The 15,229-nt window shown below is 33.8% G+C and overlaps 2 protein-coding genes across 2 annotated transcripts; both read left to right on the top strand.

Annotated features, from left to right (window-relative positions):
- Window positions 1-1,625: 1,625 nt before the first annotated feature.
- Window positions 1,626-6,362, top strand: LOAG_16599 (hypothetical protein; the record flags this gene model as incomplete). The annotated part of the gene is made up of 10 exons (XM_020449250.1): window positions 1,626-1,767; window positions 2,234-2,779; window positions 3,451-3,854; window positions 4,614-4,724; window positions 4,810-4,977; window positions 5,216-5,308; window positions 5,478-5,554; window positions 5,655-5,721; window positions 5,803-5,967; window positions 6,210-6,362. The coding sequence occupies 10 exons, from the start codon at window positions 1,626-1,628 to the stop codon at window positions 6,360-6,362; spliced, it is 1,926 nt and encodes a 641-aa protein (XP_020307265.1).
- Window positions 6,363-7,242: 880 nt separating this feature from the next.
- Window positions 7,243-12,231, top strand: LOAG_16598 (hypothetical protein; the record flags this gene model as incomplete). Its single annotated transcript, XM_020449249.1, has 16 exons — window positions 7,243-7,332; window positions 7,405-7,534; window positions 7,661-7,753; window positions 7,836-8,014; window positions 8,258-8,384; window positions 8,548-8,718; window positions 8,835-9,049; window positions 9,518-9,604; window positions 9,803-9,931; window positions 10,060-10,278; window positions 10,430-10,610; window positions 10,705-10,794; window positions 11,114-11,206; window positions 11,485-11,592; window positions 11,758-11,875; window positions 12,108-12,231. The coding sequence occupies 16 exons, from the start codon at window positions 7,243-7,245 to the stop codon at window positions 12,229-12,231; spliced, it is 2,154 nt and encodes a 717-aa protein (XP_020307264.1).
- Window positions 12,232-15,229: the final 2,998 nt, after the last annotated feature.

The following is a 15,229-nucleotide window of genomic DNA, read 5'->3' as shown; positions in this document are numbered from 1 at the left end:
AAAATGATAAGAATATGTGCAAATTATCGTTGAAAGAGACGACTTTAAGCAAAATAAAAGTGTCGAAATCAGTGCTGCACGTTTCGATCGAATATGGACCGGAAATGGTGGAAATCCGTACTTCTGCTCCTCTGAAATTGTATAATTGCATAATGTCCAGTGACTTTCAACTGTATCAATAATCAAGTGATATCAAATCGGAACGTTTTTCCCAATTATTTGCATCACATGAATTAAAGGACACTGAACAGTAATGCTTTTATTAAATTCAGAAGCAGAACATACCTAAAGGGAAGTTTTTGAGATTTGAAACTTGGTCAGTCATCTTAACGCTGTCTCGGCATTCCTCAGTGAAATCAAATATTTGGCTTATACCCTGTAGGCTTAGATTTGATTGGCCTTCATGCTATTTTCACATAAATTTTTTTACGGCTCTAAAATCGTTATTAGAACAATTTTCGGAAATATCTAAAACCATGTAAAACACTAACCCACTGTTTTAATAGGCTATTCGTTAGGTATAATGAAGACAAATGGATGTTTCACGTGGACATCCATCTTACTTTGCGCAATAAAATCCATGCATAGTGAATTGTGCGCACGGATAATGCCAGAATAAAAATGATAGTACAGCAGTGCCTTCTTGTTCTTTTCTGCTTTTGTTCTACTTTATGCACATATATCATCCAATCAAAGATGTTTCATGAACGGATAGTTTGATGTCCCATCTTTGTCTTTGTTAGGCTTTTTATTGTCTCTGAAGATAAAGTGATAAATATATAGCAATTATGAAAATTTCGTATGATAAAGTTTCTTTTGTATTTGTTATCGTAATGGAAGGTATTCAGCAATGGAAGAGAACTTGCTGAGAAAATAACTGAAATTTGGCAGCTTGCATTCCTCCTAATTCGTTTTGCATTTTCTATGTACTACTAACCATACTTATATTCTTCGCTTTCAAAACTAGACAAAATTTATGATCTTTAGCATTTTGAAAATCCTCAAACGAGGCTGTAGAAATCAGGTGTAGCGTTCTTTTTAATAAACGAACTGATTTGATCAGAGGCTAGGTTACTATAATCTTTGCTTCGTTTTTATTTGATAGCTAGTGCTAGTGAATGTTTTAGAATCTTCAGTATCTCCTAGTGCTCACAGAAAATACGAGACATTTTTGGTTTTTTCGGAACTATTCTTGATAAGATCTTTTCTACAAAATATTAAATTGCGGAATAATATGAGAAAAGGTTCAAGAGATTCAGGATGTAAAAACAACTGATGAAGATTTTGATTTAAAACACAGCAATAATACATGCTCTTCTCTCCTATAATAGTAATGAGCAGATCAACACAATTTCCAAAAACAAATGAAAATGGTTTTACTTAAGAGTGATTATTCGTTTCTTAATTACTGATTACTTTTATCAGGAAATGTCGAAGTTCAAGACTTCTTCTGCTTCAGTTTCTATTTTTGAAAATGATATTTGGTATAATTTCAGTTCAACCAACGGTGCGAATCACATTAATTAATAAAGGTTGATATAGCATGAAGTGTTAAATTTTATCTGAAATTTCAATAGGCTGTACAGAGGCTCCTTCCATATCGAAAAAACGAATAGTTTGTAGCTATGACAAATATATATGAATTGGCGATCACAGTTAACGATTCAGTGCTTGCTGTGGACATCATTGAATATTATATTAATTTGCAGGGGGAAAAAATGTCAGAAAAATCGAAACCAATTAGTGACAAGGATATCCTCGAAACAGGTATTCTTTTGAATGGTATTATATTTTTAACTCAACTACTCATTTCATTTCATGCAAAGTCATTTTCAGTAGTGAAAACGATAAGTAATCTTATTTAGAAGATGATATAAACCTTTCTTCTAAATATATATCTATTTCTCCCATGATCGGCGATGGGAATTACTATCACATAATTTTCTCTTTCTGCATACAATCTTTCGTTCACAAATGAGTAAATAGTTTAGCAGCGGTAACATGCACATTCCTAGAAAACTTTTAGAAGATTTAAAGAATGGATTGGTCATTTGCCGGATTGATGCTTCCTAAGCCAATTTAGTTACGATTAACAGACGATAAGCTTTCCCAAGAAAGGGAATAGTGAAGATTACGATGCAGAGGAGAGAATAAAGTGCTCAGATTTATGTTCTTTGCTTATGTATTCATAATATTCATGTTTCTAGCTTTAAGAAAGTTCTCAGATTTCTAGACAAAGAAGCTCCGGAGTCAGTAGATGAGAAGGATGTCATCCGGGGAAAGGACATACCGAAATACGTAGGAAAAACTGTTGGAACCGCGACAAAAAAGCTGCAAAAAGCAGAACTACTAGAAATTACTGAAGAGAAGGAAAGTGTTGCTATAGGTGATATCAAGCAATCAGGTATAAAGAAGTATACTGTTCAACCACTGGAAATTGCTGAACAAGAAGTCAGTATAGAGGATATAACTGTGGATGACTTTGCTAAACTGCTAGTAGATGAGGAGGTTATTCAAAAAGGATGTTTGGAAAGTATTGAACAAAAGGTCACATTAGATGGTGACATTGTGGATAACATCAGTGAAGGATCAGCGAAGGAAAATTGTATTCAAAAAGAGAAACTACTGATAATAGCTGATCAGGATGTAATTTCTTCAAACGGCCGTGGATCTCTTACCAATAAAAAATTGGGTACAGCTGAAGCTGAAGCTGCTTCTTGCATAGATTCGGAAGTAAAGTTCACAGGGACGCTCCTTGACGCATCAGATTATGGAAATGGTAGGTTTAATTTTAAGATTGAATTCCCAAGAAAATTTTCCGGAAAGAAAACTCTTGATGGAAAATGGTAATAAAACGGAACTTCGTACAGTGGAAATACTGCACATCCAGTTCATATCAAAATGATATACGATGTTGTTCGGGTTGAATTCATGATCCTTTGCTTTACTAGTATTTCTTCCAGACTTACACTGTTGATCAATCATGACCGTCACTCTGACGATGATCCTTCATGCTTCACGGACTCAAAATGCGATCTTATTTATTTTTCACTGAAGTTTTCATTAAATTAACGTGAAGTTTTTAATTTTGCTTTTCAATTCCCATCATCACGGCAGAGTTCTGAATTGTGCGAATCCATTGATTGCATGTTGTTGCAACGCGGAGGGCGAAGCGGAGGTCAATCGATCTCATTGCACGAGGTCACACTGACCCTCTGATCTTTATTGGCTTGTTTTGTGTTGTTCCACTTGCAACTTTTGTTGATTTTCACTTTTCTTTTTGCTTCATGTAATTATTACCCAAATTGTCCTTCTTTTTTTTTTTGGCAAAGTTAATTACTCACTGAACAGATGAGATGGACATGAAGGATCGTTCCATCATTCACATTTTGATCATTTAGTATTAAAATGTTAGAAAGCTATCATTCATTCTATAGAGGATAATTTCAGTAGAAAAACCCGCAAGCAGTGTGGTTGTGGTGGAATTATCAATCACATTAATCAGTGGTCAACTTCGAATTAAATCGAAACAAATTGGGCAACGAATTCTAAAAATGGATTCAGGAAGCGAAACTGGAAGCGATAAGACTCGTTTCATGGTTTCAAATAGCGAAGATCAAGAAGAACGGAAGAGTGAGGACACTGCAGAAAATAGAGGAAGTGAAGAGACGGCAGAAGCAAGTGTAAATCCGCAACAGTCGGAGGAAACAGAATCACATGTGGGATCAGAGATTAAGGAAGAAAATCAACAATCAGTGAAGGATATACATGAATCTTCAGGTGATATGATTGAAGCTACCCAAAAGATGGGTCAACGAGGAAGAACATGTGCTTTGAGTATTAACAATTTGGAAGTAATTAATGTTCTTACGGAAATTATAGATTTCAAATATAGGTAAGTTCTTCTGAAGTTTTACCCACAGTTCTGTTTAAAATTGATAGAAATTAAACGGAAAGCGATTTAATTATATCGCAAACTACCACTCATTCAGTTTCGGAACTTTCTCAAATACCCGTTAAACCATTCATTTTTTAAAGCATTTGTCAAACTTGCTCTTGAGCTTTATCACGACATTATAGACACATTAATGCGCATTACTACATGACTTATCACTATCAACATTTATCTTAAAATAATTTAGTAGAAATATATTTCTTTAAAGTACAATTGCTGAACGATTAAGCTATATTCCAATTTTTCAGGAAGGAGCATAGAATTATATTCGAAAATGTTGGGGATATGAAACAATTCATTGGCATTAGATTTCTTTGCAATCGTTTTTACTTCATGCTTAAGAATGCTTTTTGATATTGGACTGAATGTTGATAATTCAGCAGAAGCAGAGATTGCATTTGTACAAGCAAGCTTTCTCGCTCACTACATATCTCTCTAGTTTAAAATTATCATCTTTTTATCAATTCATGAATTCTCGCTTAGAATAGAGGGCACTATCATTTCGAACAATGTCCTTTATGAGAAACTAATTCTGGCTTCTAATTTTTGATTATACGACATTTTTTTTAAAACTCTCAAAGAGCTGCTCTTTACTTGTGATTTGGCATCTACGGAAAGAATTTTTCTTACTGTAATTTCAGTTTTTTGTAATTTTAAGGCATTATATGAGAATATTGTCCGTGCCGTTCTTTTATACTGTCGCATAAATGGGTTCCTGCTACTGCGATGCATAATTGATAATCCATCTTTTGATACGACGATATACGAGGTAGATCGTTATGTATTTATTCGTTTCATGACTTTTTGTAAAATTTTTTCGTTTTAATTTTTGAATGGACTGTTCTCAATTTCAGAAAGATGATGTTACACGTGAAGTGAATTTCTTAAAATCAGTTTATAATGAGGCAGGAAAATCGTTAAACTTGCAAAAAGAAAGAGGTCGGAGGGAATTTATCTCTTGCAGTTTTCTTTTTGATATCGTTAACTTCATCAAGAGAAACGAAATACATAACCTTCTTGAGGTTAGTCATTGAATAACTTTTCAGTGCTCTGTGCAGAAATCATGTCTACTCCTCTTTTGATCATTTGGTTATTTAGGAACTGTTATCTGTACAATCGTAGGACAACTTCTGGTCTGCACTTAATTATACGTCCTGATCCTTCGGCATTTATGATAGCTTAACCATTACCTTCAACTGTGCATTTTTTAAACCTATGACATGATGCGGAAAAGTTGTTCCTCACATATACTTTTTTTAGAAGGGAGTTGTTAAAACAGTTGAGACGCATAATTTTTTCGATCTGAATTTATTTCTAGTTACGCCAAACGATGTTGAGAAGTTATATGAAGCGGTATGTTCGTTAATTACTGCTAAGATTAATGAGTGGAACTGATAGTTAAAGTCTTTTCAGATTTGAGTGTCATGGAATTAAATCTTGCTGTGCTGAAGTATATATTTATTTTTTTGAAATTTCCAACAGATATTTGAACTTACCTGAAATTTCATACTTTCCCTTATAGGACGAAGCAATTATTATTCATTTCGACCTGCTGACCGATTACCGCTTCTTCACATCATCTTTGCTAACAGCTCAGCGGTGCGTTTTTTATATAACAGATTTGTAAGTAAGACATCAATATAAGTTTAATAAACGAGAAGAGAATAGAAATGGAATGCATTAAGGGCGATACTTTCAGGACGATGGAAATGAAACCGTTGGTTGTGAAATATGTTAACATTCGAATACAATTATCTTTCTTCAAGGTACTTTTCAACAAAAATATCCTTCGAAGAAGCATTTAATCTCGAAATTTTGCTCCCATGCAAATGTCAGTACGATTGCAGTTACTCATCCAACATATCAAAGCACTTAGTGTGGAGGATCTCGATAAGTTAACCGATTTGAAACTATGTTCTGAAGAGGATCGAAAGGATCACTGCTGCTATAATATGCTTCAAGCTCAAGAAATGATCAGGAATGAATGTTGCGTGTGGAAGGATGCTGAAAAGGTCATATACTCTTATTATCTTATTATACCCCATTGTGGATATAGCCTTAAATGTTTAATCTTCGAGATCATTCCTTGAACTTCCAAAGTATCTCATAAGTTTTACTAATGTATCCTACCTGTGTATCTAACCAGTACATGAGGTTGCATTTTTTGCAACCATTTCTTTAATACATTGAAACTGCTCTTATCAAAGAGATATTACAGCTAAGTGAAATGGAAACCGAAATTTGTTACTTTTAGCTTGCACGAAGACTCTGTTGTCAGTTGATTTTTTATTGTGAGAGTGATTGGTTCTGGAGCGAAATCGTAAGAATCATAAATGCGGACAGAGAATCGTCAACTCTGTTAGTAAAGGTGAAAGTTGTATCAATGGATACTTGCTTATCTTTCTGAGAACAATATCATCAAATGCTAAGCCACATTTTCCACTCAGTTTTATATATTTCAAGGTGATAGACAAAAATTCCGTAAATGAACTGATGAAATTAGAAGTCATGATTTCTGAAGTGCGGAAAATAAACGCTCGCATAGCTAAAATTTTCAATTAAATTTAGAACTAACATATTTCAGCAATTAACATGCTGAACAAATTTATCAGATCTTTAATTCTTTTAATTCATGATACGAACGATTTGATATTATCTTTAGTCTTGTGATTGCTTTCAGGCTTTCCGATTGCTTCCAACAGTAACCGAATATTTAGTGGGACGGAGAGAACCGAAAAACAAGACTTCACTAAATTTATATTATTTTATAAAGGAATTCCTGATGGTCGTCCCACACAAAGAGTTTATAAGCCGCCGCTATGGTTCTTTCATTTCACGTAGGATTTCATATGTTTTCAATAATTTTCGCTATTCATTGACCGAATATCATACTAATAATAGTAATATTATAAGATAAATGAAAAAATCATTAATGCCACCTGCTGTTTGCTTTTTAGATTTGCATACCTGAAAATGAGAATTATCTGAAATTATCTTGAAGTTACTTTTTTTTTGAGTCATCGTTTGACTGGGGAAAGTTTTCGAAATCAGTTATCATTATACAATGTAAGATTGATAATCATCTCTTGCATATTTTGCGACAAAGTTGTAAAGATTGTAACTTATTGTAGGAAGAATGCTTATTTTTGAATTACTGACATTTGAAATAAACAATAGTGATGATAGACAACATTGATTTTCGTTGGACTTTGCAAATTACACATGGTTCTAATGTCACTTTTGTTTGTTATCACGCAATTAATGCAATGTATCTTGCAGTCCTTTGTATGGATCAGGAGTCGTGTGGCAGTATCCTGAACCCGGCAACTGTTATCAACAGGATACTAATCCCAAACTTGAAGAGACCAATACGTAAGGTAAATTACAAATATTGTGTAAATTGATATAATCATTGCTTTCGTTTTCTTATCAGTATTAAAATATTTAAGATCTGCGCTGCCATTACAATCGAAAAACTGCTGGATTCTCGTCGTGTGAACATAGCTTGGTCATTCGATTACACTACTGAATCCAAATATTATTGTAATGAAGATGATATAGCGGCTCAGATGGGAGAAAGTCAGCTCACGTTATACTTTTTATTAAATTCAGAACGGTAGAGAAGAAGCAACAGCAATGAGTCACAAACAATCATTATATCATGTCATTTGAAATATCTTTTCGGTCTGAAATTTCCATTTGCAGAAGTGCAAGTGATACAGTTAATTGGAGCATTCTATTCGCAATATACCTTTCCACATCGCAGTACAGTCCGTGGCTCCCGTTACTTCTACATAGGTTCTTCGACTGTGAAATTTTTGATTTTAAATTTAATACAGCCAAAGTTTTATGGCGACTGTTTTCTTTTCTGTTTTTATAGATTCGGTCCTTTCGAAGTTGGAAGGTCGTTTGGCTCATTTGACCGCAGAGAATTCTTTTACTACAAATGCGCTCAGATATTTGGATGAATTAGTTGCTAAAAAGGAATTTTCTTGGCAAGCGGACTACTATTTATCGAAGATACTTCTCCGCAAATTACTTGCCACGAGAGAAGTTAACGTAAGGTTACTCTGTAGTAATTTATGAGATCCTCGTGGGATTCTAATGAATTGTTAAACTAATTACTGTTGGGTCCTGAACTTTTTATAATGAGTAATTACTATCATCTTGCTGACTGCTTCGGAGTGCATTCTGTAATGTGCTTAAATGTCACTATAAAGCTTGTCTAAGAAAATTTATGATTAATTTCCGAGATCTAAAACCATTTTTGAGATTTCCGGAAAAGAATTTTTCTTATCGCAGATACCAGAGAGACCGGTGGTTGGAACAGATCAGCAGGCACGGATTGTATGGGTTGCAGAACTGTTACCCATTACTTACGCCGGTGTCAAATCGAAACCATTCTTTAGTTTAGCATTTCTGGTTGATGGTAAGCTTTTGGAAACATCTCTGGATTGAAGTACCACTGCTGAGTATATCAAGTGATAATTGTAAAATGAAATGATAATAGAATATCTTCCATAAGATATCTTTCGAACGCTTTCGAAAACAACTGTTTTTACCTATACAAATTTTTCATACTTTTTTTGCAGGTCATGTCAACAATTTGGATTTGGAATGCGCTTTTGTTCTACATTTCAACGATATTCCAGAATTTTCTTTCATTGAATTTCTGGTTCTATTCAAAATTTTCATGCGTTCCGGTAGGAACAATCGAGTCACGAACTTATACAAACACACTCCTGGGTTATACGGCAATAGATGTGAGTTTTTGCCGATACGATTTAATAAACTCAATTTCGAAAGTCAATAACTAGAAGTCCCTGAAATTGTTAGATGTTGCCATCTGGAGTGGCGATAAAAAAAATTTTTCTTGTAGATGATAGAAGCTTACGAGAAATGGTCAAATGGATATTTCGTCTCATAAATCGAGTCCAGAAATCAGCACAAGTGAACGAGGAAGCAATACTTGACGCAAAACATCGCGTTTTACAGTGGGCAGAGGCTTACGCAGCAAATTCTAAAGTGCTCGGGACCGATGATACGAAGGCAATGCTATGTTTATTGAGATGGAAGGACGAACCTGGTCTAAAGGTTTGTCAGTTTTCATTTCTGGTACATCGAAATTCCCTCAAATAACTCCTGTATTTTAGTGTCATTTTAATCACATAATGTCAGTCTCTTCGTTTGTTAATCTCAGTGAATGTTTTAGTTCTACGATACATCTACCAAATCTACTGAATCTCTCTCTCTCTCTCTCTCTCTCTCAGTGACTTCCTACAAATGCTTATGGAGACGTGTAATGTTTGATACATCGTAAAAATGTGAAAAATTTTCCTTATTGAACAATTCACTTTTTTGTTGAAATTGCCTAAAAAATTTCATCTTTTGCAATCCATTCGGGAATATTTCGGGAACATTCGGGAATATTCTTTTTATCGATTTACGGCTTTCGATGGTGGTCACTTTGCACGCTTTATCTAGTTAGTGATCTTGAGCTACTATTCTTCCATGTTGACTAGAATGTGTGTATTAGAAGATTTACATCTGGGATAATTTCAGGATGATAAGTTGGAACGAGGAATGGACCGATTATTTTTTGAGGTCTATCTAAAGTGTGTGATACGGCCCAATGACCCAATTCTTGAAGTCACTTTCTTCATTTAATTTTTTTCCAAGTATATCTTATACCAAAAGTGTGCTCTTATTTAGTCCAAAAAAACAGTCCTCTAAATGCAAACTGAATGTTTTCATCATTTCCAGTATTTTGATTATAAAGAGCACAGTACAAAGAGCATGAAATCAATTTGAAAAAATACTTTATCTTTTGAAATTATTGAATTTGAGGTTATACAAAAATGGGTTCCCTGTGGAAAAAGTACGGAAGAAATAGAACAATATTTGAATCATATCCCTCCATCTCGCCCATCTGAAGTAAAGGTGTACAGGCCTACTCGATTACTATACTATAAACCGGTAACACTATTATCCATTCTGTCCAGTTCTTTTTTTTTATTAAATTTCCACCATTAAATAAATAATACGCTAATTGACAACTGTTTTTCTTTTATTTATTTTCTTTATTCATTAATATCATAATTTAGGTTCATCCTGATGAACAGACACCGTGGGAGCGATGCCAAATGAATAAGTTTTTAAGTGAAACTGCTGACTATTACCTTTACGGGGGAGCTAGCAGGATGCCGAATAGGCCAACATCCGGACCGGGTATGTTTGGTTACGCACGGCCATTGTATGTGTGGAGTATTGATGGTTTCAAATTGATGCCATTTTCCGCACTGAAGAATAAATATGAAGATGTGGTATGTTGTGTTTCATTTGTTGTATGATGTAGTGAATTGTATTGCCACATATTATTAAACTTTCCACTTTTTTTAGAATTATGCTCGAAAATTACTCTTTCAAGTCAATCTATCTAAAGCGAGTTCTATAATATAATATTCGATATTACAGCCCTCAGACTTATCAGAGCTAAACAAAAAGAAAAAAATACCGTTCGATTTGCAAGCCGAAGTTGGAAGTGTATGGGAAGCTGCTCCATCTAGACGTCTTAATTTTCATTCTCCACCAAAACGAAAAAGAAATACTTCCAGTCAATCAGTGAATATTCCGATACTTCATAATGGTGAGAATGGTGAGCGTTTCATGTAGATTAGAATTCTCCCCTGAAAACTTCTTTGTTCTATGATAGAAATTTGGATACGATAAATAAACACTTTTGAATTTAGAAATGTTTCGAATGCAAGTACCATATATTCCTTTTATTCCCCTACCAATGAATGCTTTTGATAATGAGCTGGAATTTGGTGCCAGTGCAGGTAAAGTGTTATTTTTTGTTTTATAGAATTTTGAACTTCATCTTTTTTAATTTACATAATTTCACAAAGGAGGAATTACTATGCATATAATAAATAGCACTTCATAAGCCATGCTCGGAATTGATACTTAACATGATCTGTGATTTTACTTTTTAACAGTAACTTCTCAGTTAAATGCAGTGTCTTTACAGCGATAGATAAAATTTTCAGTACTGAAATGTACACTGTCGTATGTTTGAAATTCAACTGAAGTTTATTTTGTCACACTTTGTTTTTTATCAAATAGTTGTTTACATATGTTCCGTGTTTACCCTTTCAGCTAGTCTTGGAACTGTTGATATATGGCGCAGTTATTCACTTCCATGCGATTTATCAAGTTTAAATTTGCAGACCGAAAAAATAGTACTCAAAAGTAAGTGAACCAGAAATTGTGTAATATCTTTGAGTCCCGTTTAAATTTTCATTATTAAAGGATAAATCTGTAATTAACTTTTTTTTCCAACTTGCGTAGTCAAAGTTATATTTTTTTTGAAAACATGTGGGCGTCTTTAATAGAATATTCAATTTTCATCGTCACGATTCCTGGGGTTGTTTTTGGCGTTGAAGATGATTGAAAATTTCGTTCTAAATTTTTTGCCTATTCTATTTCCTTGAATATTCTATCTTCTATTTCATCCAGTTTACACTTAGGGTCAGCACGGAAAAGAATGTTCAAAGTCCGGAAGCAAAAGTTCAAACCATGGCAACGCAAAATGAAAACAGGAACTGCTGATCTAACCGAAAGCGCTCCAAGCACAAGTTTAAATTTGGTATGTCCATTTAACTAATATGTTATCAGTGTTGAAAGCCGTTCCGCATTGTTTTTTTCTCCTTCTCCTTCAATGAATTGCTTTTGTGTTTTCATGAATCTTTAGGAAAGTTCAACTAATTAGGCTAATTAATATCACGCGTTATTACTTCCAGGAAAAAAACACGCCAAAAAGGAACGTGCAGTGTTCCATCCATTTTTCGAAAATATTGGATCATGCAGCATTTGCGGACTAATGGATCATACTGAAAATTTCTGTCCAGATACGGCATAGTAATCATTTGAATTTCTTCCACTCCATTTACAGTATCAGATTATATATTGAAGAATTAATTGAATATGAAATGAATTGCTTATCGTGAGTATAAGCTGCGCTCGTTCCTTATTCTATTCCCCACTTGGTTCTATCCTTTCTGATTCTATTTTCTATTATAATACATTAAATTGCATTTTATTTAGAAGAAGGAGCTTTTTTGAAATCTACTGAGAAGTTGTTTAATTTCAGTTATTCAAATCTTCTCAACATGTTGATGCCAGTGACGTACAAATGGGCGATTAAAAAGGAAAAGGCATTTGAGAATTTTCATCGCCAAGATTCTTGGGGTTGTTTTGGCATTGAAGATGATTGAAATTTTCGTTCTCTCTTCATTCTTTACTTTTTCTATTTCCTTGAGGGAGTAAAATGTGAAACGGTTCTCATTTCATTTATTGCACATCTTCTTGTAGAAAAAATTTTAAACGAAATCTCAACAACTGTTTTTTTCTGCGAAAAGATCTGGTGACTTGATGCCTTTTATATTCTGCCGTATGATTACATCATCTTATTGGCTTAATTTATAGCTGGCATTAATTAAGAAAAGACCTCTAATTTCTTTATGGCCCATGATTTTGTTGTTGACACTTACAGTTGTTATACTTTGTTTTATTTATTTATTTCCTAACCAGCATAAATTTTTGTTCCAAGAAATGTTAATCTTTTCTTTGAAATATAGTGCATCTGCGCACGTTAACTTTGTTAGCCAAATTTTACATCAAATTCTCCTGAAATTTTTTGGCCTAGAAATAAAAAAAAATGGTTTGAGAAGCGTTCTCCAGACTACAAGGGAATTCACTGAAATAGAAAAGTATTTACATGCAACTTTCATTCGATGTGCCTTTAATTAGCGGTTTTAGGGATGTGAACTGTCATATGTTTATGATGTTTGAGAGATTTTTCTCATCTGTCGCAAGCAACTATGATGATTATTCAAAAAACCAAAAATTTCAAAATGCAACTGTAGTTCGAATTCTCTACCGGTGCCATTCTTTCGAAATGATATATGTAATCACTTGAAGTATTTTGCTGGAAAATAATGGGTAAGAAAGTTTCTCGAGATTAGTTCGAGTCGATAAATGATGAAGAATAAGACTGAGTCGGCAAACTACACCATGATGGCGTTTGACTTAGTCAATCAAGGTGATCAATATATGTTTAGTGTTCGCGATTATCCTCGATCGCATTCATTTTAGCTGTTCAGATTAGCATCAAATTACAACTGTCTTTAGATTATGTTCCTTCTCGATTATGGATTTTTCTCGATTATGGATTTTCATTATGTTCCGGTTAGAGAGGGCTGCATGCTATTTCGAAACGTGGAAACATTCCATTTTATACTACTGTTTTATATTTACAATTGCAATTTTACATCAGTATGGTGCAAAGCACATTTGTCGCATGCTGTTAATAATGATATAAAAAGCGAACAGTTAGGAATAGATACAAAATATTTTTTTATCGATAAGACATCGTTCACATAGTAAAATGATTTCAAACTTTTTGCGTAATTTTATGCTAGAAAATTCCATAGATAAACATAAATGATGAAATCAGCTGATGTTACCATTGCTTCCGTCAATTTCTTGGCGTTTTATATTCACAAATTCAAAATTGCTATGAAAAAAAAATTACTCATTCAGCTTATTTCACTTTTTATCTAAGCATATCTTCTCCATAAGATGTTTCACATGCAAATTATTATTTCATCTTATTATTCTTTCATGGTTTTTAAAGTGAAAGAAATGAAATTGAATTATTTAGGTCTATTCAATAATTTATTGTTGTAGACTAGCCGCTAGTTGATGACCATATGCTGGACATGTCCGCTATTCAGTTCCTCATTGATTCACGAGCCAGCCGATTGAACATTCCGCTTATTCTATTCAACTAAGCTTTGGTGATGTCTTCCGCTTCTAAAGTTCCTGAAAATATGCCACACCATGCTTTTAGATTATCACCAATGTCCTCTCCTCCTCCCCTCTTCCCCAAAAAAAAAAGTACACAACTTGACCACCAATGTCCAAATTTTGGCGGAGTTGTGTATTTTTGTTTAGAGAAGTTTAAAACTTTTCTAAATAAAAAGACAGCGGTAGACTGATGTTTCTCCAAATTCAGTTTCAGTGAATAAATGAGTTCAGTTTTCACATGATGAAATTTCTTCACAAGAAAATCAACCTTGATTTTTTTCAGACCAGTTGAAGGAGCTATTCAAATTATAAACATTTATTAATAAGTTATAACTGTACTAAAGATGAAATCTAAAGCAGATTTTACACTATCCTTGTCAATTAAAAATTCGACGCCAACTGACAGTCCAAAATCAATTTTAAAATTACAGAGATTAATGCGCAGTTGGTTGTATTCTTCGTTCATTCAACTATTTCTTCCTCTTTGTTTCATAAAATCCAAAATCGATATTGGTAGGATACAAGTGATGGAAGCAAAAAAATCTTCAAAAAAATAAATAATTCAAAACTCGAAATGAATAGAAAAATAAACACACGAACAGGAAGGAATGAAAGCTATCCTCACAAAAGTGAAGGAGAAATTTTGCTGATAGTTCTTCAGTGGATATTCCTGTTTAACAAAGTTGTTCGTTTTTTCTTTTTTTTTGGAATTATTCACCAGTAATTTCTTTAAATCACAAAATTATGTGATTATAACACCTCGCACACTAAAAAGAGTTGAGATATATGTTGATATCATTACTGATAGCAATAGCAAGACTGGAATACTTGCTGCATGCTGTTGGCTTGACCATCATTACGTCGTCAGAATCATGTGTTAAATTGAAAAATCCGTTCACTGAATCCTCCGGTGTCATACTGATAATGACACATCACAATCATTCTTTTTCTTGCCTCCTCCCCTCCCTTCTTGTCCAATAGTGATGTGCAAGTAAAATAGTTGACAGCGATGGGGACAGTATTTTTGAGGTATGCACTGCGATAAGTTTTAGTCGCCAGGTACAGCTATAAGTTGTAGCTGACAGTTGGTTAAAACGACGTATTAATCGCAAAGCTGTATAGTAACAACACTGAATGAAGAGACCAGGACCCATATTCAACAACAGCTGTAAAGATATGTTATCATAATTCCATTACCTGTCGGAAAAACCGAAGTATTTTTCATATAGAAATATATCGATGTTGTAAAAGTGTTGGAAATTAAATCATGTTGTAAAAAACTTCACGCACAAATGTCTACACATTGTAAAGAACCTCTGATTCATTCACCGTCTGATTGTTGTAAACAAACTTCAGCTATACAAAAGTCGATGGTTAAATATGCAAAACAAACTCCCATTGTAT

Source organism: Loa loa (assembly GCF_000183805.2).
Source record: "Loa loa unplaced genomic scaffold supercont3.9, whole genome shotgun sequence".
In the NCBI taxonomy this organism is placed as follows: Eukaryota; Metazoa; Nematoda; class Chromadorea; order Rhabditida; family Onchocercidae; genus Loa; species Loa loa.
Note: the sequence above shows the minus strand (reverse complement) of the source record. Positions and strands in the feature narration are given on the sequence as shown.